The following is a 20,659-nucleotide window of genomic DNA, read 5'->3' as shown; positions in this document are numbered from 1 at the left end:
AGGAGGCAAGTTGTCAAAGCATCCGAGTAAGTCACGTGACCTTCTCGCCTTTAAAGGGTTTATGCCGAGAGACCAACAAATGATGTATTTGTTTGTCACCAATGCCGGACAGCGAGGTGAGATTCTCTTAAGGCATGTACCCCAACAGGCGAAAGTCAATTGCCTTCTAGAGACCGAGGTCCCTGAAGGTAAAACATCTCATGTTTGTTGAATCTCAGCTAAGGAGAAACAACACTATGTACCGTTGAAGACGAAGGTAGATATTGAATGCAACCCACGTCTTCACATATGAATCGAGAGAAGATCTCAAGATTCATGACCTGTGCTTACAAATGACTGAAAACGCTAACCGCTATTTCATTGCTGTCCGGTGAGAAGTCGTAGTTGCAATGAAAGCGGAGCGTTCTTCGGTAATGAAAACACAGGTGAAAGCCGCCTGAAGAACTGCTTCTCATGGGCTGAACATTTGGAGGTAGAGCTGTCAGGTCGGAGAGTAGGCGATGTCTTCTGACACATCTTGTAATTCGGGTTGAACAATGAACAATTGTACACCTACGAATACGAGATATTTTGAAGACAAACTCAGATGTCTGCAAAATCATTCGCATTATCGCAGTGCGATGCAGCGGGAGACTTGTACAGACTTCTGTTACCGTGCGGTAAACAGAAAGATGAAAGAGTCCAAGAGATATCTCTGTTGAAAATTCTCGCAATGTCGAAGGCGATGGAATCTAGCGTCACCGCAGTAGATGGTCCTTCATTATTGCGAGAATCCCCGTTAATCAGAGACCTAAGTCCATGATTGTTAGGCAGAGATACGGTTCGGTAGTCAATCAAGCAGGGGAGAGAGAGACATACATGACCGTGAATCTCGGAGGCCCAGCTGATACTGAGCTGCTATGAGGCAGTTCAATACGCAGTGGTGAGGCCTGCTGACTTCGTCATCCTGAGTTGCCAGGTAATCCATTATTCCACGAAGGAATGCGTTTCGGCTAGAACTACTGAGCATAAAAGATATGCTCGGGCAATTATATTTAGGCGAAACGAATTTCGGTAAATATAAAAGTTGAAATGGTGTTGTCGTGACAAAACCATAAGTATATAAAATTGAAACTGAAACTCCTGGGAGGTTGCAGGCAACCCCGAGTTGCAGTTCAATTAGAATACTTCTCGTCTAAGTCGCAATCCGTAGAATAACTAGATATGCTCCTACCCCTCGGACAATTCAACTGCTTAGCAGAATCATGTCGCGAGGTTAATATACGTAGTATATTTGTAGGATTCTGAACAACGATCTCCATCCTAAATTCTTTCCTTCAAGAAAACAAAATAAGGATTGGAGATCGACCACCTTCGTTCTCTATCAAAGAGAGTGAAGGAGAAGTCTTCCTCGAAGGAAAGCTTCAATGGTGAACAGAATACTAAGACGATAGTTCAAGCCAAACTGGATATTCCGTCCGATCTCCTCTATTCCAGGTTGGTCGCCTACTGTGAGATAGTTTCTTTCAGCAGCAGTCTTCTTCACAATGCTAGAAAATTCCAGGAATTCGAGCATAGGCGAAGGGTTCCCTGATTATCGTGTAACATATCGGGGATTCTCGTCTCGCTCACTTTGGACCGTGGTCTCGCGTAAGTGTCTGAAGATCGTAAAAACTCGAACACATCTGAATGCGCTAGAAATTCCGTAGAATTCCTAAGCAGTCTGCGAAACACCCCCACCGAATTCGTCAAACGATATCGGCTGGTGTCCTCTCGATTCCCGTAGAAATCGAGAATGGAGCAGGATTCCTCCTCAACGACCGGGTGGGGCTTACGTCAGGTAGGACCCGAAGGTCCCCCCGGTAGCGCAGTCCCGAACGTGGGATCCTACAAAGAAATCTCTGTAGGATCCTTCCCCTTTCCCTCGTAGCCGTAAGGAGAGAGGGAAATGGGGAAGGAATTGGATACTCGCTCGCCTTCCAGTGGAACTAGCAGTTGGAGAAGAGTAGGAGCAGCCATCGCCTTGCGGCGATGGCCTCTCAGAGTCTGGGAAAACGTATCGTCAGGAGAAAAAACGTTTTTTTCCCCGCGGAGGTTACGAACTCTCACTGTAGGTAAGGGTCTGCCGCCACTGTGAACGTCGTCTGGGTGGGGCTGATCGACACCTGACAGGAGAGAGCCGAACCGTCCTACGACTCATTCCAGTCCTCGTCGAGGTCGAAACCTCTCAGGAGGACCGAAGGAGTATTTAAATACAGTGTCCGAAGACACGTAGAAAACGCCGCTGTCGCAGTAGAGGAGGTGGAAGTAGCTTGATCGACCGGCCAGAACTGAGAGAGCCTTCTTGTCCGGAGACGAGAGACACTGGTTCGAGACAGAATCGGCAAGCTCCGATCGCGGCAGACCCACCGTCGGTTTGGGTTCCCTCTCGGGCCCCAAAACGACTCGAGCAGAGACGTGGGCTCTGCTGGTGGGAGCGGCAATCCTTCCGCAGGGTCATATGCTGACGAATCAGCTTAATGACTTCTGCAAATTCCTCTGTATCTCGGGAGTAACCGCGTCTTGCGGAGTAGGACCGTCCAGTCCCTCCAACAAGAATAGATCCCTAGATACTCCTCCTTCAGAAGGAGGAAGAGCGGCTGACCCCTGACGGTCGCCTCCAGCTAATTGCGCGTATGTCCTGGTCGGTCCTAGAACCGTGTCTGGTCCATACGGCGTCATAGCGGGGTCGCGAGCGGCGCACCTCTCGCGATCACTCATAGGTACCTCGCTCCTCCCGGCGTAGCCCGAGGAGGTTGAAGGTACAGGAGAGGCAGACCTGACGCTCCCCCCTAGCTCGCTGGCAGGACCAGCGTGCTTGGAGGGCTGCTGCTGATCGTCAACCCGCGGTGGCGATCGAGCAGCATGCCTAGCCTTGCCGCTCGCCTGAGGCGAGAGGCTTGGCTGAGAACGTCGACGCTGATCTCTATCGTCAGGCGAGTTGTTGCTGGTTACCGTCTCCGCCCGGTACCCGATGGGAGCGGCGTCAGGTGACCTGCCTAGGCTCGCTGTCACGGTGGTGAGACCGGCGAGCGTCCTCTTCGGCGCGTCGAGCCGCTGGTACCAGCCGTGGCTGGTACCGACGGCCGCGGGGACCCCACCCCTTCCTCGCCTCAACCCGTTATGGGAGAGGCAGAACTGACGCTCCCCCCTCGCTCGCTGGCAGGACCAGCGTGCGTGGAGGGCTGCTGCTGATCGTCAACCCCGCGGTGACGGTCGAGCAGCAGGCCTAGCCTTACCGCTCGCCTGGGGCGATTGGCTCGGCTGAGAACGTCGAGACCGATCTCTAGCGTCAGGCGAGCTGCCGCTGGTCACCGTCTCCGCCGGGTATCCCCCCATCGGGAGCGGCGGACGGGTGACCTGCTAGGCTCTGTGTCGCGTCGAGACCGGCCAGCGTGCTCTCGCCGCGTCAAGTCGCTGGTACCAGCCGTGGCTGGTACCGGCGGTCGCGGGGACTCCTTCCTCGCCTCAACCCGTGGCTGATCAGCGACCGTCACGTTAGCCCAGCAGCCAGTTGATCGCTGCGAGAGCGTCCACTGGCCTGGCGAGAGTTGTGTGCACGACTCTCGCCAGTCTTCTGCTCCGCGCCGCTGTCTTGACGGCGAGCGAGCTCGGGGGGCGTCAAAACTTTGGCTGGACGGTCTTCTTGGAAGAGCGTCCACTCGGTGCTTCTCGCGAACGAGAAGCGGCCGAGACGGAACCTGGTTTAGCGGCAGACCCGCTAAGCACCAGGTGAGGACGCACCAGCCGAGGCTGGTGCCCTCTGGTCCCCGTCGACTTCTTCTTTGCAGAAGAAGCGACGGGCCCCGTTCCCGAAGGAACAGGAGGACCAGCAGAAGAGCTGCCCCAGCTCGCCTGAGCGAGCCGGGCCCTTAGAAGATCCCGAAGGAGTCTTCTTAGGGGGGAAGGAGCAACCTTCTTCTTCTTCGGCTGTTTGGCCTTAGAAGTCGAAGGGGAAGGAGAGGCAGCGGACGACGAAGAAGACGACGAAGACGACGACGACACCTTCTTCCTCTTCCTCTTCTTCTTCGCCAGGCTCCGCAGGACAGACGTCAGGTCTTCCATCCAGGAGGGAGCCGGGGCAGTTGCCGAAGCAACAGGGCCCGACTGCACCTGTCCGGAAAGACCTGAGACTGTGACAGCATCACCAACAGCAGGAACAACAGGAACAGGTCCAGGAACAGCAGGAACATCTGAAAGTGAATGAGCAGCAGGCACCTGATCTGCTGAAAGGGGAATGAGCGGCTGGGACAGCAACAGGTACGGCAGGCACGGCAGGTACACAGGAGAGACAGGCGTCCTGTCGGCAGCTACCGTCATCCTCGGCACTGGCGGCAGGTCCAGGGGGGTACTCTTTGGGCAGCGGCAGTCCGGGGTCGGCAATACAAAGAACCCAGTGGGGCGGTGGCCCCGTCCTGATTGGCACGGCAGGAATTGGTTCTGGATTGCAGCCGTGGGTGTTACCGACATGACATGTGTGTGTACACCAGGTGCGGTGACATCTCATATGCTGGTGTCGAGATTGTGGTTGTTGTAGTGGTTACCGTATCATGAGTGACCACTGCCGACCCCGCCAACCGCTGAATCAACCCCTGCAGTCCCAGCGACTCCCACACCTGTTCCAGGTCGTCCTCGCTGATGGCAACCTGCGGAAGCAACAGTCGGGTTAGTTAGAGGGGCTTCCTCGCGCCTGGGGGGAGAGAAACCCACCCCAGAGCGGACGGAAGACCCCGAGTACAACTGGACGTCCGTTATGAAAGGAGTCACTGGACTTTCCGATGACTTCTTGTGTCCTCGTACAGCACCCACTGCGCCTCTGACGAATGCATACACGTTACACAGGGCTCGTTGCGGGAGCACTCTCGCCCCGACAACGAGTACAAACCTCGTGAGGATCTACATCTACATCCAAGGTCGTCTCCCACGGATGTAGCACCTGCGGTAACATAGATAGATTAGTAAGAGGGGTTCCCTCACGCACGGGGGGAAGACATGCCCCACCCCGAACGCAAGGAAGACCCCAAATACAAAATACAATGAAGAAGCTGAGCGGGGGGCAGGAAGGAAGACGAAGAATCGGCTACCAAGGGAGTCGCGGGAGAGCTTTCCGACGACTTCCTGGCAGACCTTCGCTTCCCCCACCCCCGCACAGCAGTGAAAAGTAATATGAAAATGAAACAGAATACTGCCCTTGCGATTCACTTCATAGAACTTAAAGGAGAAAAGATCAATTCCCGGGTAAGAACGGAAACTTGATCCAATAATATGATGCTATCATAAAATATATATGAAAATGAAACAGAATACTGCACTTGCGATTCATTTCACATAAAAATCGTAAGGATCAATTCCCGGGTAAGAACGAAAATTGATCCAGATTAAATTTCATGCAAATAAATGAAAATGAAAAGAATATTGCAATTGCGAATCCACTTTCATTGCATTCTATTATACAAAATTAAAAGTTCGTGCCGAGCGCAATCACACTCTCGGTAACGAACGCACAGGGCAAAAATATAATGAAAAAAGTACTTACATTTTTCAATTACACCCTTCGCCCAAATACATGACTCGGCGCGAGCGCGCCCGCCCTCGGCACCGAGACATAATTCAAGGGTTCATAATTAAGTAATGAAAATGAAAACAGTGTACTTACAGTTTCATTTTCAAGTCAAACAAACCATTAGTAGAAAACACAATATAAACAAAGCATACGACGATGAAGCGGGCAGAGAGCGATGACGAACACGTCCTTCACACCCGCGGCCGAAAGCAAAAGTGATTTGTTTACCTCCCAGTCGCGCGGCGCGCGACTGTCGGGACAAGCAGTTAACTACCGTTCTCCCCTTGTTCGAAGCTTACGACCGTTCCAGCTGCCGCTAGCTACTTCCTATTGTTAAAGGACCGATGTTTGTATTACGTATCGGAACAACTATAATTTAATTAACGTTTAACTAAATACAAAACGCATGTGCAGTGGTTGCTAAGATTTCTCACAATAAAATTTCATAGATTTGAACTCTGTTATCTTCCCCACATGATGCTAAGACAGGGCAGGTTTGTGCTGATGGTTTGAACTTGAGCCGTTTCACTGTCCTGTGGTGCTGAGGGGATATCTGCAAGACTTTGGTAGAAAATGAAGATTCTTCTATGCTATAACATCTAATCTTGATCATTCCATTCACTAAGCCTAAACGGACAGAAGAAATACATTAGTGACAGATTTATCATTAAAAATAGTCTTCATATTCACTAAAAACGCCACTTATCACATTATTGATTGTGTATCATGCTACAGTTTGGTAAGAAAAGGATAACAATAGTTAAGAAATTTACATTAATTTCATTCAGAAGACCAAGTCCTTTGGATAAACCCTATATTTATAGAATGAGACTCGTTGGTCTCCTTTATCTGCTTTAAATCACAATTAACACCATACAAAGTTACACATGCTTCATAATCAATTACATCTCACCTGTTGCTATGAGACACTGAGATTTCCCTTCACTGCTTTCAACCACCGTTGCTGCAACAGCAGTCACCTCGTCAGTTTCGTTTAAGAGCGAGACTCTGGTCCATCCCTCGTCGTCACCACGACTCCACACGGCTACGGTTTTGTCTCTGGACGCCGTGACGAAGTGCTTTGAATCAGGCAACCAGGCACAAGACCAAATTACTCTAGCATGCATCGTTTCCTTCTTCTTTGAGGAATCTGATAACTTGTACGTTATTCCTAGAAGGAAAAATATTAGGTGATGTTGAAGATCACAAAGCTACAACTATAAAAAAAATAACAAAGCTATAGAGGACAGGACACTAATTATTCAATCAGTTAATGATACCAGATCAAGGAAAAGTATAAACTTATTTCCTATGTATTATAGAATTACTTCAGAATCCACACTCATTACAGCAGAGTTGCTGACTAACAAATTTCATTTTGACCTCCTGAGAGCTGAAATACAATAAATGCAAGAATCATGTACTGTTTTAGGACTTTTAATGTACAGTACACAGTAATACTGTATAATCTTCACCAGTTTTAATTTGAATACACAACTTTTTTTTTTAACCTGCAGTATTTTATAACCATTAATCAAAAATAAAATTGTAAACTGATTATAAAGATGAAATCTATTCTCTACTTTCTTCTAAAATAATGTAAAGTATCTGGTTTTCTTCAAACAGAAAGCACATGATTTTACTATCAAAAAGGTTTTAATCACAGTCTAAATTTGATCCTTAAGTTTCAAAAACCACAAATAGAATGTCAAAAATACATTACTTTTATCTCAGTACATGTAATACTCACAACTGCATCTTGAAGGGTAATCCCAGAATGAGCACTCAGCAATTCAGTTATTTCGCATGAAGATATATCTCAACTTAACCTCAAATCGAGTCTAAAAATTCCCTGACAAATATCATACCTGCATTATTTTCTGATGGTTCCCTCTTGAAAATGGCCCAAGTGCGGTCACGGGAAACTGACAACAAATAGTTGTCATCACTCGAAAACTCCATCTGCGTCACGGTCAGGCGGTGCTTCAACAGAACATCTGCTTGTTGCCACTTCTTGGCATCCCTGAAGTTAAATGGTCATTATCATTAACTGTTTTTGGTGAAGAGAGAGTGATATGGTGGCCCGATATGCCAAGCACTAAAATAAAAATCGATCAACTTCCTTACTTGGATGATAAAGCTGTCTCTTTAACAGAAAAGTATTAATGATTCAAGAAAAGAAAGATCGTTCCACACTGTAAAAATGAACTGTAAACAACCCATGACGAAATGGTTTATCAACAAAAAAACATATAAGGAAAATAAAAAATGAACCACAAATCCTGACACACTAGGATTGTGCCTAATGATCCTATATATTTTCCTTCCCAACAAAATAACAATGGAGCTACTAAACTGTCAAAGGAATAAGTATGCCATGCATATAGTATATACAAACATCCTTTACAAGTAAAGACACTGAAATGTTCTAAACCAACCATAGTATGATATTAGCATCTACTTCCTGCGCCGCTCTACAAGATGAGGCTAAAATCGATCCGTCACTTGTTGCTGCCAAGGCAATGATGTCATGTCCGTGCCCATAGAGTTTTGCTGCTTCGGGCCATAGTGTATTTTGCATTAACTGGTCTTCTGTAGGGGGTGCTGAAAAAACAGGAAATCTTACTAAAGTCTGTTAGCTGGAACTCTAGATACAGCCAGTTCCAAGAATTTCTTACATATGACAATCTAAGGCGACAACAGAGAACTCCTCAATTAAAATAACCTGTCATTTGACCACATACCCGTTAGTGATACAGGCTTGAAATATGCTTGTATTTCTTCTCTTCCTTGTTCCTGAATTTGCTGACCCTCCTCCAAGTCTGATATCATGACAGATTTGTTTGATAGCCCAAGAGACGGAACTGAGGCACCTTCTCCAACATCACATTTATCTGTTGAAGAGGTTGATGGAAAATCATCACATAAAAGTAATATGTTGAATTAGAATTTACACTGACATGAAAGTACTGGCCCATTAATTTTTCCAGAGTATGAAAATAAAAAACCATTAAAAATCTGTCTAGAGAGTACACAAACTTAGTTATATAATTCCAGTGGCCTCAGCTGAATTCCAGTTGTGGTTAAGCAGATACTAAACTGTTGTTAATAGGCCGATGACTTGATTTTTTTTTAGCTGATATAGCCCTCTAATGGCAATTCTAGGTACCAAGAGCAATGGTTTGTAACAAAATATTGCTCCAGTGAACATTATCAATGTTTTCTTTTGCACAAATTGGCTCAACTTTCAAGATGCCTCAACCTGGTCAGAAAAAGATGCCATATTTGAGCTCCTTTTAACAGAAAGTAAATCACCTGCATAAATTATGAATCGACTGTTTAAAACTCCCAAGATAATGAAAGCTTGGTTTAAAAATAATCCATCTCTATTAAGACCTTGTTATACAGATAATGAATATCGCATACCAATGTCTCCCTTGACACAGTCTCCAGTTATTTGGCCGAAGTTACGGATCGAATTAGCTGGGGCAGAAAACCCACGTATGACCTTCTCTTCAGCTCCCGAGGCAAACTTGAATGTACCAAGACTGCAAATACAAGCCATATCGTAGCCATGTACCTGGGGTCGACCAACTTCATGCCAAGCTGTCTGAAAATGGACACGATGAAGAAATTAACAAATTCAGTATATCTTTCACTTTCCATAAATGCAAAGTTATTTTTTCCACTTATGCCTTAATACCATGCAGGTATACACCGAACAAACCCCACCAAGGTTAAGCAACCTACTCGCCAAGTTACAATCCTATCCTTCTCAAAATTCAATCACCTACTACCAGTAACAAAGCCTTTAACCTTTGGTCAAATTGTTTAACAATCTTGCCATAACTTTTTTTGCAATCCTGTTACAAAACGTAAATATTCAAACTAAACACAGTGTAGCCTTCTTGCCAGGGGTAGTGATTTCCGAAGCAACGATTATCAAAGGACAAAACCACCTCTAAAGCAGGAAGATCTACTTTCTCTACTGCTGTGTACTATAAATTTCTAAGATCATCAAATATCAAACGAAATTCTCATTTCACTAAACGACGGACTTTCTAAAATGCAACACAGTACAAGTCTCATCAGCTTTATACATTAGGTAACACAACATCCTTACTTTCCATACCTCCTCTGAATTCCTCCAGGGGGCATGCAGGCGTGTCGTCTGATCTTTACTGGTTGACAGAAGATATCTGGAATAACAAAATACTGTTTAAAAATCACGAGTGGCAACTTGTCATCAGCAGTAATCCTTCATGTCTAACTTTCCCTTGATGGGATTTGACATGTGAAGTTTCTCTCCACTGCCTTTTGTTTTGAGTAATGTCTGCCAAACACCCATCTTGGACAGATTTTCATTCATGTCCTTTCCTTTTCATAACCTGGTGGGACTGACATGTTAATTCCTCCTCTTCCAGGCGGAGTCAGTTAATTTAACATGTTAATACCTCTCCTGGAGGTGGAGTTCATTATCGATAGAAGCTCAGTGAGTCTGGTGTGAGGTCACAGGTCAAAGATTTTATGGCTGTCTTAAGGTTTCCATTGCAACGGTGTTATGGCTGTTGCTGCTTCCCATCTCGCCAACGTCCTGTGACTATGGTTTTGTTACATCTAGGATTGTTGATCAAAGTTGACTCACACACCAAAGCTCGATTCTCTCTCTTTCTCTTTCTCATTATTTTCACTGTACTCTGATTATTCTCTCTCTTTCTGTTTTTACGCTACCCTATCTATTATTATTTCTTATAGCTATCATTACATTACTACTTCCTAATCTCTGTCTTGGAAATTATTTTGGATGTATAAAAGTAGATGAGAGGAACAGATAGTTAGAAAAGTAGGAGATATGAAAGCAGCAAGAAGAACAACCAGCAGTAAAAGCTGCGATAAAATAGGTAAAAGCTGTGATAAAATAATTAGACTGTCAATAAAATCAAGCAAACGTTGTCTAACTACTTTCACCTCATGTATCAGACTAAATATAATCCTTATCTTGCAACAAAATGTAACTGGAAAACAACTGATAGTAATTATGTAAGTTTTTATCTTCCCTGAGGATTTTACCTTCCTTGAGGATCCCACGCTATATCAGTAACCTCCTTAAAATGACCTCCAACAACAACACATGGCTCCCAAGAATTATTCTGGTTTTCCCACATGTGTAAAGCTCCCTGAAAGGAAAAGAACACATGCTTCAGTTTAAAATTCACTAAGGCTCCCAGAGTCTCAAGATTAACATACAATTTACTGAAAGCAGAACTCATTAGGCTTTTTGAAAACAACATACAATAAAAAAAGGGGGACAAGAAGAAACCATAGTCCATATGGAGGCTAATGTAATATAATGTGAAATATATAAATAAGTAAAGACTGCAAGAGTGTAGCATGAAAGTTTAGCAAGAGGTGTTGGAAGAAGGTCAAGAGAGATAAAATTAACAACTAAGTTTAGTTTTGAACCAAGGCAATATAATTTTGATAAACAAAATGACAAAGAATGATACATGCCATAATAGAGACAGATAAAGTGGACTGGATAAAAAATCATTAGCTGAAAATGAAACAGGTTGGGGCTGACTTAATCACCTAAAAAGGTGCTGAATCAGTACTGCCCAACCTTAGCTCTCAAAACAAAGACCTCTCTAAAGTTTTGACAAGCCTAATTGGACCTTAAATTCAAAACCTCTTTAATACCGAACACAGACACTTAACTTTGTATAAGTCATATCTCTTACCTGGTAGCTGCAGCCAAGGACTTGAGCGCAATCAGGGCTGAACTGACAAGCAAAGTAACCTTCCATGTTGCCGCCAACTTCTCCGAGACGTGCCACCTCTACCCATATCCCACCTCCTTTATCTGCGCCTTCTTCAGGTTCCCAGATGATGATTGCTCGGTCTACAGTCTTGGAGCAACTGAGAAGTCTGTAGGGTTGATGTTGAACACCATCTTCAAATATAAAAACGTACATATTATATTCTATTTGTTATTAGTTTTACTTAAGTATTTACTAGTACTCTTCTACTTCTTGCATATGGGCAGTCTATCATAAAAGTTTGTTTATTATCTGTGAAGATTCCTGGAAAGAGCAGTACACTATATGAACGCAAGCATTCTATCAATGTACTATAGTTAGTAGTACTTACCTTTTACTATACTTCTAGCCCAACACACTTGCGATACCAAGCCTTCATGGCCAGCTAACAGAGAATCAAGCAACACTGACATTGTTAAATATTTGTTGCCAGAATGTTTAATTTGCATTACAACACTGCGAAGCTTCAGAACTCTGTTCTTTTTATCTTCCTCTTCCAAGGCTTCGGCTTCCTTCTGCACCGAGAACCTCCAAACACGAACTGAGGAGTCCTTTGAACCACTGGCAAGCAACAGTCCACCACTATCTGAAAGTGGATTATAAATATGTATATGTAATGCACATTATCAGAACTTCACCTCTATACATCATTATACAGGCAGTCCCCGCCTTATGACAGGGGTTCCGTTCTTGAGACGCATTGTAAGCTGGAAAATTGCTAAAATTCCTAAGAAAACCTTACTTTTAATGCTTTGGCTGTATTAAACACTATGTAAACTGCATCTTTATTGCATTTTTCATAAAAAAACCCTTCAATTATTGATTATTTGGTATTTTTGGAGTCACATTTCTTCTGCCAGATTGGCGTCATAAGAGCTGTAACCCTGGAACATGGAACATACGTCGTAAACCTGGAAATAATTTCTGAAGAAGATAATTGAAAAGCGTTGTAACCTCGGAACGTTAATAAGGATAAATGGGAGAGGAATTCTATCCATTTTAAACTTTCTTGTGCAATTTCCACTTTATTCATAACTGGTTTAAAGATTCTACTTGATATTTCCAATGTTTTCAAGGACTTCCTGCTAGTCTCCATCCTACTATTCAGTACCTACTAATTTTCTGACTAGGTATTCTCCTTTTTCATCATAATTTTAATCAATTCCTCTCTCTTTTCTAACCTATGGGCAACTCATTTCTTTGCAACAAACAGAAATATTCAAAACATGAAAAATAAAAATTTTCATAATAAAATTTATTATTTGGATACTTACCTACTGTTAAATTAGCTATATCTCCCCCCCACCGATTAGGCTAGTCGGCATAAAAAAAAAAAAAATCGAAGGGCTGCCATGGATGACTGTCTAGTTTAACTGTTCTCCACCAGGTGTGTTTCGAATGTTTTAGCTCTTGTCAGAATTCTCCTTGACAGCCCACTAAGTTGTGGGGAGGCTGGGTGGGTCTACTTTAACAGTAGGTAAGTATCCAAATAATAAATTTTATTATGAAAATTTATTATTTGAGATGAATCTTACCTACTGTTAAATTAGCTGATTCCCACATTAAGAAGAGGATGGTGGGTAGTGCAGCTAAACAAAATTCCCCTCAGCCATTCGAGCTAAAGGTTTCTTATACGAAACCCAAAACATTCTCACCTGACCTGGAATCCTTGGTGGATTTTACTACCACCAGAAGTTGGATTCCATTCAGGGAGCAAGGCTCTCATATGTATGCAGCAAAGAGTAGCCTTGCGGGAGAAAACAGCTTCGATTCAGCCAGCATGAAACGCAAGCGGTATGAGGGACCCAAAAGCAAAAGCCCTATCAAACGACAGTCACTTAAAATGAATACCTTTACAATATAAAGGTACGCTCCTATACAAAATTTGTACCTTCACGCTCCCCAAAATATTAAAACCCCGGGATTTAAACAAAAGAGCCTAAAGAATTGCTCTTTTTCGGTTCAGGAAAAGACTACCCACTACTAGTAGCGGATTAAGGGCTTTACTGTTTTCAAACACAATTCTGTATACTTAAGGTAGTGATCAGGCAAAAACTGAATTGTACTTCTACTGTGACACATCAATCCTATTCTGGAGCGACAAATTGACTTAACACTAAATGAAGTTGCAACTGCTGCTCACATTATGAATGTTTAACTTCAATAAGGTAGAAGATATGGAGCTAGTTCTCATACACTAGCCTATCCATTATGTCACAGAGGACCTTGTGTTCCTTGACAAAGTTTCTAAAAATCATAACACAAAAGGTTAACTTTGCCTCTTCCAGGCTTAACCTTCACAAATACATTCTAGGTTTTCTAAAACCACAAAACAAAAGGTTGATTTTTGCCTCTTCCAGGCTAACCTTTGACCACAACATCTGTTTTTCTTAAAACCACAAAACCAAAGGTTAATTTTGCCTCTTCCAGCATTTACCTTTGACAAAGATGTTCAAGGTCTCTAAAAGGACAATAAAAATGCTCTAGGTTTAACCTTTAAATTTAAATGCCCAACAGGATAGAGAAGTTTCCTCTTCCCCCCCCACCAAGGGGTTAGATTGGAATTCTTACCGGGAACTGTAAAGCATAGCCTTAACATCACCCTCAGCTCTAAGGCAGAAAGCTAAAATAGCATTCCCTTACACCAGCTTAAAGAAGGGTGTTGACAGCAAATTTACTTATTAACCACTGCTAAATAAAAGGTTTTACAGTGAATTCAGCTAAAGTTTAGACCCCCATCTAAACTCCAGAGAGAGACTGATATAGAGATGAAGGGGCTTCAATCTTAACACCTTACAGTGCTGGTCCTCAGCAAGATCAAAAAGTACTTGATGCAATACTGAGGAAAGTACGTATGGAACGATAACTTTGGAAGTAGACAGTGAAAAGTCTTATCTCCTCTAAACAGAAAACATTGACGCCTACAAGGTTCCAGTGCTGAAAATTCCTCCAGAATGGTACCCTCAGCAACACACAGACCACTGCTTCTGACCCCAGGTCATGGCAGTTTTAAATTAAGGACAGATCCTATGATAACTTGAAAATCTTATTATTGGGAGGGGACATTCTAACGTCTCCAAGCAGTTAAGGAGATGCCTACGTCAATGGAACTGTATGGAATTGTGTAGTAGAGTTGATTTCTTTTTAAACAGAAGAAATGGGTACATCTACCAAGAGCATTGGAAATTCTGAAAAGTTTTGCCCTGAGGCTACAAGGGCTCTACAGGAGACTAAGCAATTCTTGAACATGAAATTGCTCAATAGAATTCAGAGTAGATACAAGGGGCAGGCCTATGAGTCTGAATTAGGCAAAATTTAAGGAAACATCCACTGCTCAAGCTTGAGGGCCAACAAAGTAGTAGTATCATTTGGCTGTCCCTGTTCATCTACATGGTCAGAAGCTAAATGAGTTCCTTAAATCCACCCAAGTGCCAAACTTATGGATGTCAGGGCCCTTGTAGGCAGTTGTTCTTCCTGAATCCCCAATTGCTAAAACACTGTTCTTCCACAGAATGGATGATCAAACCAATATGTGTTTCATTTCACTCAAAGCAGCAAACTTCCCACAAAGACTTTGTTTCTGACAGGGAATAAACCAGCTAAGCATCCTGATGTCTTTCCACTGCCCTGACATCTAAAAAATTTGACCAGGTGTAGTTGAACATTCTATGTTGCATGAAAGGTTAATGACACTAGTTAAACTCTGTGTTGCATGACAGAGGGAAAAGACCAATTCTTGGACTTAGGTTTAAGAACCAAATGGACGATTCCTAGTTAAAGTGTCCCTCCTACAGTCCTGGAGCCAAAGTTGGTTCTGGATTACTTACAAATTTAATTAAAGTTATTTGTAAGTCGTAATTCTTATGCTGAAACCATACATTAATTGAGCATGATTATCTGAAAATAACCCATCAGGCAATGTTTCGTAATGAGGAAAAGCCCTTACCATATAGAAAGTTTCTTTCTGGTCTAAAATCTTCAAGCAGCACATGCCTATTCATCTAGACCAACAAGCATGCATAATTAAATATCATTCCCATAGATAAGAATGGGGATATAAAGAATTAACAATATAGTGCATAGACATTGGGCCAGAAGAAGCAACAGGTCCTTGGCCTTTGGAATACTGTTGACAGAGTGGGCTAACTTGAATAACTGATTCAGTAGAAGTGTCTTGCTCCTAGTCAACACCATCTACCAATGGGCAACAAGTCCCTGACATAACTTAGAGGGCTGCACACTAACCCAAACAAAGTGCACAGCACAGCAATACCTTCTAGTAAAAACCCTTGAAGGAACTTGCATGACTGTGGATGTATGGTAAGTGGAATGAATACATTCTGCATGTGTACCACAAGTCTGACCATTCTTTGGAAAGGCACTAAAACCATGCTAGAAAACCAACAAGTATATGGGCAGACACTTAATGTTATTCAGTCTCCAAATGTCCAAGAATATCTCCAATTGCTTATTATGGTGTCTTCCTAAAGAATTACCCTTGGACCATCATTCCCTCCATATACAATCTCCTACTAAAAGGGACTTATGAGAGATCTCTGCTGAAGACAAGGGAAGCTATAAGAAGGAGAATAACCCAGTGGAGGACAATCACAAAGAATCACAACTGCCCTTCACCGTCTCCACCATATAACATACTGGTCCCAAGTCTCTCCATGTATGTTAGGAGGCTGCCACTGTCCATATCCCAGAATCTGAATCTGCACTTATCCCCGAAAGTTATAAAATAAGACTACCAATAGATAATCCCGAACTGCATAATCAGATAGGAAGCGAAAGTGTTCTCACTTCTTCCAAACACAGTGAGTATAAGCATGAGGACATTACCCTGCAGCATCAGAAATGAGTTACTTGTTTCCTCGCTAAAAACTCCCACTGGGTTGGCGTCTCCAACTATCTAAGAAGTCGCAGAGACGAGACAACATATATAAAAGGTAATAACTCAAGAAGACTGAAAATCCATCAGCATGTCTGTCAGTCTCGAGTTCATTTCCCCACAGGAAAGAGAAAGAAAGCAAACCTCCTATTAAAGACGGTTAAAGGACAATAAGCATTGTACAAAGCAAAAGTCAGCCTTTGGCTCTTCTACCGCGACTTTAAAAGTGTCAAAGGACGAGAAAAGTTACGAAATGCTCTCAAATTGGGAGAAAGCGTTGGTTCTCTTCTCCCTTATTTAGTATGCGCCAAAATACGCTAAAGACAATTAAGACATATTCTCTATGTGGCCTCTATCCTAAACAAAATGAGGATACAGCAAGGCGTATTGTGGCAACAAACGCCGACAGGCCCAAACGGGTTCCTCCACTCCATTCAAACTCTTCTTCCGTCAGTGGGTGACAGGAGGAGACAGCTGCTGACAGGAGGTAAACAAAGAGCTTAAACGATTGCTCTTTCTCCGCAAACCCTTGGCGACAAAAAGCGACACTTGTCGATGAGAGGTGACAGCACTCAGCACGAGTCAACTGCGTTCACACGAGTCAACAATGTCCACAGCACAGCAGGGTTCCCCGATGTATCAGACTAAATTATCGTACAAAATCTCTTCAAATTATCGTATATTTTGATTAATAATCATTTATCGTACAGATGGTCAAATTACCGTACTCGTACGATAATTCTCGTATGTCTGGGAACCTTGGTCTGCAGTCCACAAGAGACGACGGAGAGAGAACGAGGCGCCAAAAAGTGGAGGCGGTGGGAGAGGAGTTACACAACGCTCCGCCTCGTCCGAAAGCGATCGTATTACTTGAAAGCATTCCTATATGAAACTAAAGTAAGAAATCTCTGAAGCTAGAGTATCTAACTCGGCGAGAACTGTAGATACTACAGACAGTGTAGACTTGAAGAGAAACATTAGTTGAGGCAGTAGTAGGAGATTTGCCGATAGCCGAAGAGGAAACACGCAAAGAACAAACAAGCATCACAAAGAAAAAGGAATATGCTAGCATACAAGAATTTACAGACCAAAACATGAGAGATAAACATTTGTCGACCGAGTCGACATATCTAAACGTGTAAAAAAACTCGCTACAGATACATTATCGTCTCAATCAAATGTCTACACCTATATCATATATTATTAAGCCTATGCATGCTAACACCTCAAACTAGGTGTTGAAGACGACCAGAATGCGCCTACGGAGCGAGCATTAACGCTTACCGAAACGGTCCTTATTTGAACTCTTTAACGGTCCTTTGGCGAACGCTTTAAAAGAGATTCAGACCGTTGAAAAGGGCGAAGTAGGTATTGAGGGCACAGAATCCCATCGTCCCGAGAACCGACCTGGTTCCCTGGCAGAGGACGTTTCCAACTGTCGCAGGGCAGTCCTAGGCTCGGGCTACGTACAGAGATGAGGGCACCAACCCTTACTTCTAATGGGGAACGCGAAAATGAGCGAAAACTGGAGGGATTCGGAACGTTCCCGTCACGAACTAAGTTCAAATTGGTATTAGAAACTAAAAAATAGGTTAATGTTCTAACTTCTCGTTACGCTTTTCCTGAACCGAATGGGGAGTAGAAGGCGGAGCTACAATGGAAGTCAATACTAGCCTACTAAAATGGCTAGTCTGAGATGGATAGCCTGACAGGTTTAAGACCCGATCTTACTAATTGCTTTGCAATCTATTAGTTCCAGTCTTCCTATATCTGACATATTCGGGCATAAAATTTCTCAGAACAATTCCCTACATTCTTCACATCTAGTAGTTCCAAAATCACACCCTGTACCCCTGCCCAGTACAAAGGAATGTTGATAAACTTCCAATTTCACCATCCTGGTTTACACAAAAAACATTCTACATAGCCTGATGTTATTGGTTTTACTTCCGCTGGAAGATATCCTAGGAAAATGAATTACAATACCGTAAACAGGTGTAAAACAGCCAAACTTCATAGAATACCACAATCGCCTAGCCGCAATGGCGGCAAGGAGAATCCTGACCAAGAGCTAAAACATTCGAAACACACCTGGTGGAGAACAGGTAAACTAGACAGTCATCCAGGCAGCCCTTCGCTTTTTTTTTTTTTGATTTTTTTTTTTTTTTTTGGATGCCGACTCGCCTAATCGGCGGGGAGATATAGCTAATTTAACAGTAGGTAAGATTCATCTCAAATAATAAAAATTCTGAAAGAAAACCATTAGTACCATCTCTAAAACTTACCCTCTCGCATTACGTCCAGTGAAGTCACCCAGTCTTCGTGACCGGTGAGAACTGCTTGCTGAGTGTAATCAGCTACATTATCACAAGAGAATATGTATATTTTGCTGTCGTGCCCACCACACAAGAGCAATGGATAGTGTAACTCTTCGACCTTCATTAGTGCAAGGCTTGTGATCAATGGCGAGTTTGAAATAGTGAATGCTTTTCTGCACTCTTTTTCACCTGAAAAATGGCATGGAATTAATAACTAAAGTCTCAAATGTCATCAGACTAAAATAATTGTATTTTTCCTAGGATACGAACCATAGCTTTCATAAATGTTTCTCACACAAGGCACACTTTGGCTGTCAATAACTGGTAGATAAACAAAATCACATTCGGTAGCCCTGTGGACCATGCGACCTGAGTCAGCCAAGCTCATCCACTGTGTTCTCAGCCACGTTATTGCTTGGTTGTTGCTGTGTTATTGTGTGTTCTCCCATTTTGATGGTCACATTTCTCTTCCTGCAAGCCATGATGTAGCAATAGTTACAAGGTGGGTGACATTCATATTTGCTTTGAATGGCAGACTGTAAATGGGAATGAAGCTTTTCCTACATCATTTGTTGCCTTTTACTTTACACCTGTTCCCTTTGGTCTCTCCTACTCAGCTATCTAACTTCTTCAACTTTGCCTTCCCCTAATTTTCACACCTTCAAAAAATGCTCCTAGAGTCCTCTAAGTTTACAAAAATGAATCATTGGTGTTGCTAAACTCATTTATAATAATAATGCATCATTTTTAGCATGTTTACATTTAGTGTTTCCCTTTATGGGGCTATGGAGGAGTTATGGGAGTTCCATTTGGCAATGTCCTTGAGAGAGAGAGAGAGAGAGAGAGAGAGAGAGAGAGAGAGAGAGAGATTGGTGGATGGATGGTTAACGATTGAATTGGATGTTGGTGAGTTCTGGGTTGTCTGCTGGTGCAGCTGGAGTTAGACGTTAGGATTAGAGTTTTGAGTCGGTCTTTAGTCAGAGCCTGTGATGGTCAGTAGTGTCGGCAGCAGTCTATGAAGAGTGTTGAAGGCATTGACAGTCAGTTAAGTTGTGTGTTATTGATTTGTTGCATAATTTGTTGTTAAGTTTGATATTGTTTGCTTTAGCGGTGTTGTGCCTGTGCTGTTAGATTTGTTGTGCTTATGAGTTTCTGTTGAGTTATATGTGAGTTGTTGTTGTTTGTTGTTGGGAAAGGGAATTCTAGTTTCTTGGTAGTTTTCAGTTGTAGTTGTGAGTTGTTGAGGGTTGTTGTTGGTGAGCTGTTGTGATTTCTTGGTGTTGTTAGTGGGTGTGTGTGTTGCCTTTTAATGTTGTTTTTTTGCGGATTGTTTGTGCAGTGGTCTTATATTGTGGTTGTAGTCCTTGTTTGTTTGCTGTGTTGTTAGGTTGTGTTTGTATTCCTTGTTTGTTGTTGTGTTGTTGAGTTGTGGGGTTGTGGTTCTTGGTTGTTGTCTTTGTTGTTGGTTATGTTACGACGGCTGTATCCAGAGGACAGTACAGCTCCTCACCCTGAGTGTGTTAAGTAGTAGTTGGTAAGTACATGTGTTTTGAATTTTTTTATTTTTGGGTTTATGATTCCGCCACAGGGTTAAGATGTGAAATGAGTTTTTATATTGTCTTTCCTCTTGGGTACTTTTTGCATGAATTCCCATCTGGCCTTGTTCTTCTCTATGCATTTTTTTTTCAGGATTTCCTATGAATTCCAACTGTTACGATTCTTAATTCAGTGGATGAATGACAAAAATTATAATAATCTGGTAGCAATCTCAACTTTTCCTATCTAAAAACAAGTCATACCATACAGTATACTGTACATGATTACATACATATATTCAGTTTCAACAGATATATTTGCGAAACAAGCAGAGATTAAAAAAATGATATTGTTAGTATACAATAAAGTTTTGTACATACTTACCTGGCAGATATATACTTAGCTTATGTCTCTGACGTCACGACAGAAAATTCAAAACTCGTGGCACACACTACAGGTAGGTCAGGTGATCTACCTTACCCGCCGCTGGGTGGCGGGTGTAAGAACTAGTCCC

The 20,659-nt window shown here is 42.9% G+C and overlaps 1 protein-coding gene across 2 annotated transcripts in view; it reads right to left on the bottom strand.

The window, feature by feature from the left end:
* Positions 1 to 5,951: 5,951 nt before the first annotated feature.
* LOC135205085 (elongator complex protein 2-like) overlaps positions 5,952 to 20,659 on the bottom strand; it is a 38,605-nt gene continuing 23,897 nt past the window's right edge. Inside the window, exons 4-14 of one of the 2 annotated variants that reach the window (XM_064235379.1) lie at positions 18,577 to 18,798; positions 11,729 to 11,983; positions 11,320 to 11,531; positions 10,652 to 10,758; positions 9,705 to 9,780; positions 9,008 to 9,191; positions 8,326 to 8,475; positions 8,020 to 8,185; positions 7,450 to 7,604; positions 6,495 to 6,752; positions 5,952 to 6,208 (exon numbers count right to left, since the gene is read on the bottom strand). In XM_064235379.1, the coding sequence (XP_064091449.1) occupies positions 6,012 to 6,208; positions 6,495 to 6,752; positions 7,450 to 7,604; positions 8,020 to 8,185; positions 8,326 to 8,475; positions 9,008 to 9,191; positions 9,705 to 9,780; positions 10,652 to 10,758; positions 11,320 to 11,531; positions 11,729 to 11,983; positions 18,577 to 18,798 (1,982 nt within the window). In that variant the 3' untranslated portion in view covers positions 5,952 to 6,011. The remainder of the gene's footprint in view (positions 6,209 to 6,494; positions 6,753 to 7,449; positions 7,605 to 8,019; positions 8,186 to 8,325; positions 8,476 to 9,007; positions 9,192 to 9,704; positions 9,781 to 10,651; positions 10,759 to 11,319; positions 11,532 to 11,728; positions 11,984 to 18,576; positions 18,799 to 20,659) is intronic. The other variant, XM_064235381.1, reaches the window with a different exon arrangement.

This window comes from Macrobrachium nipponense, chromosome 48 (genome assembly GCF_015104395.2).
Source record: "Macrobrachium nipponense isolate FS-2020 chromosome 48, ASM1510439v2, whole genome shotgun sequence".
Taxonomy (NCBI): Eukaryota; Metazoa; Arthropoda; class Malacostraca; order Decapoda; family Palaemonidae; genus Macrobrachium; species Macrobrachium nipponense.
Note: the sequence above shows the minus strand (reverse complement) of the source record. Positions and strands in the feature narration are given on the sequence as shown.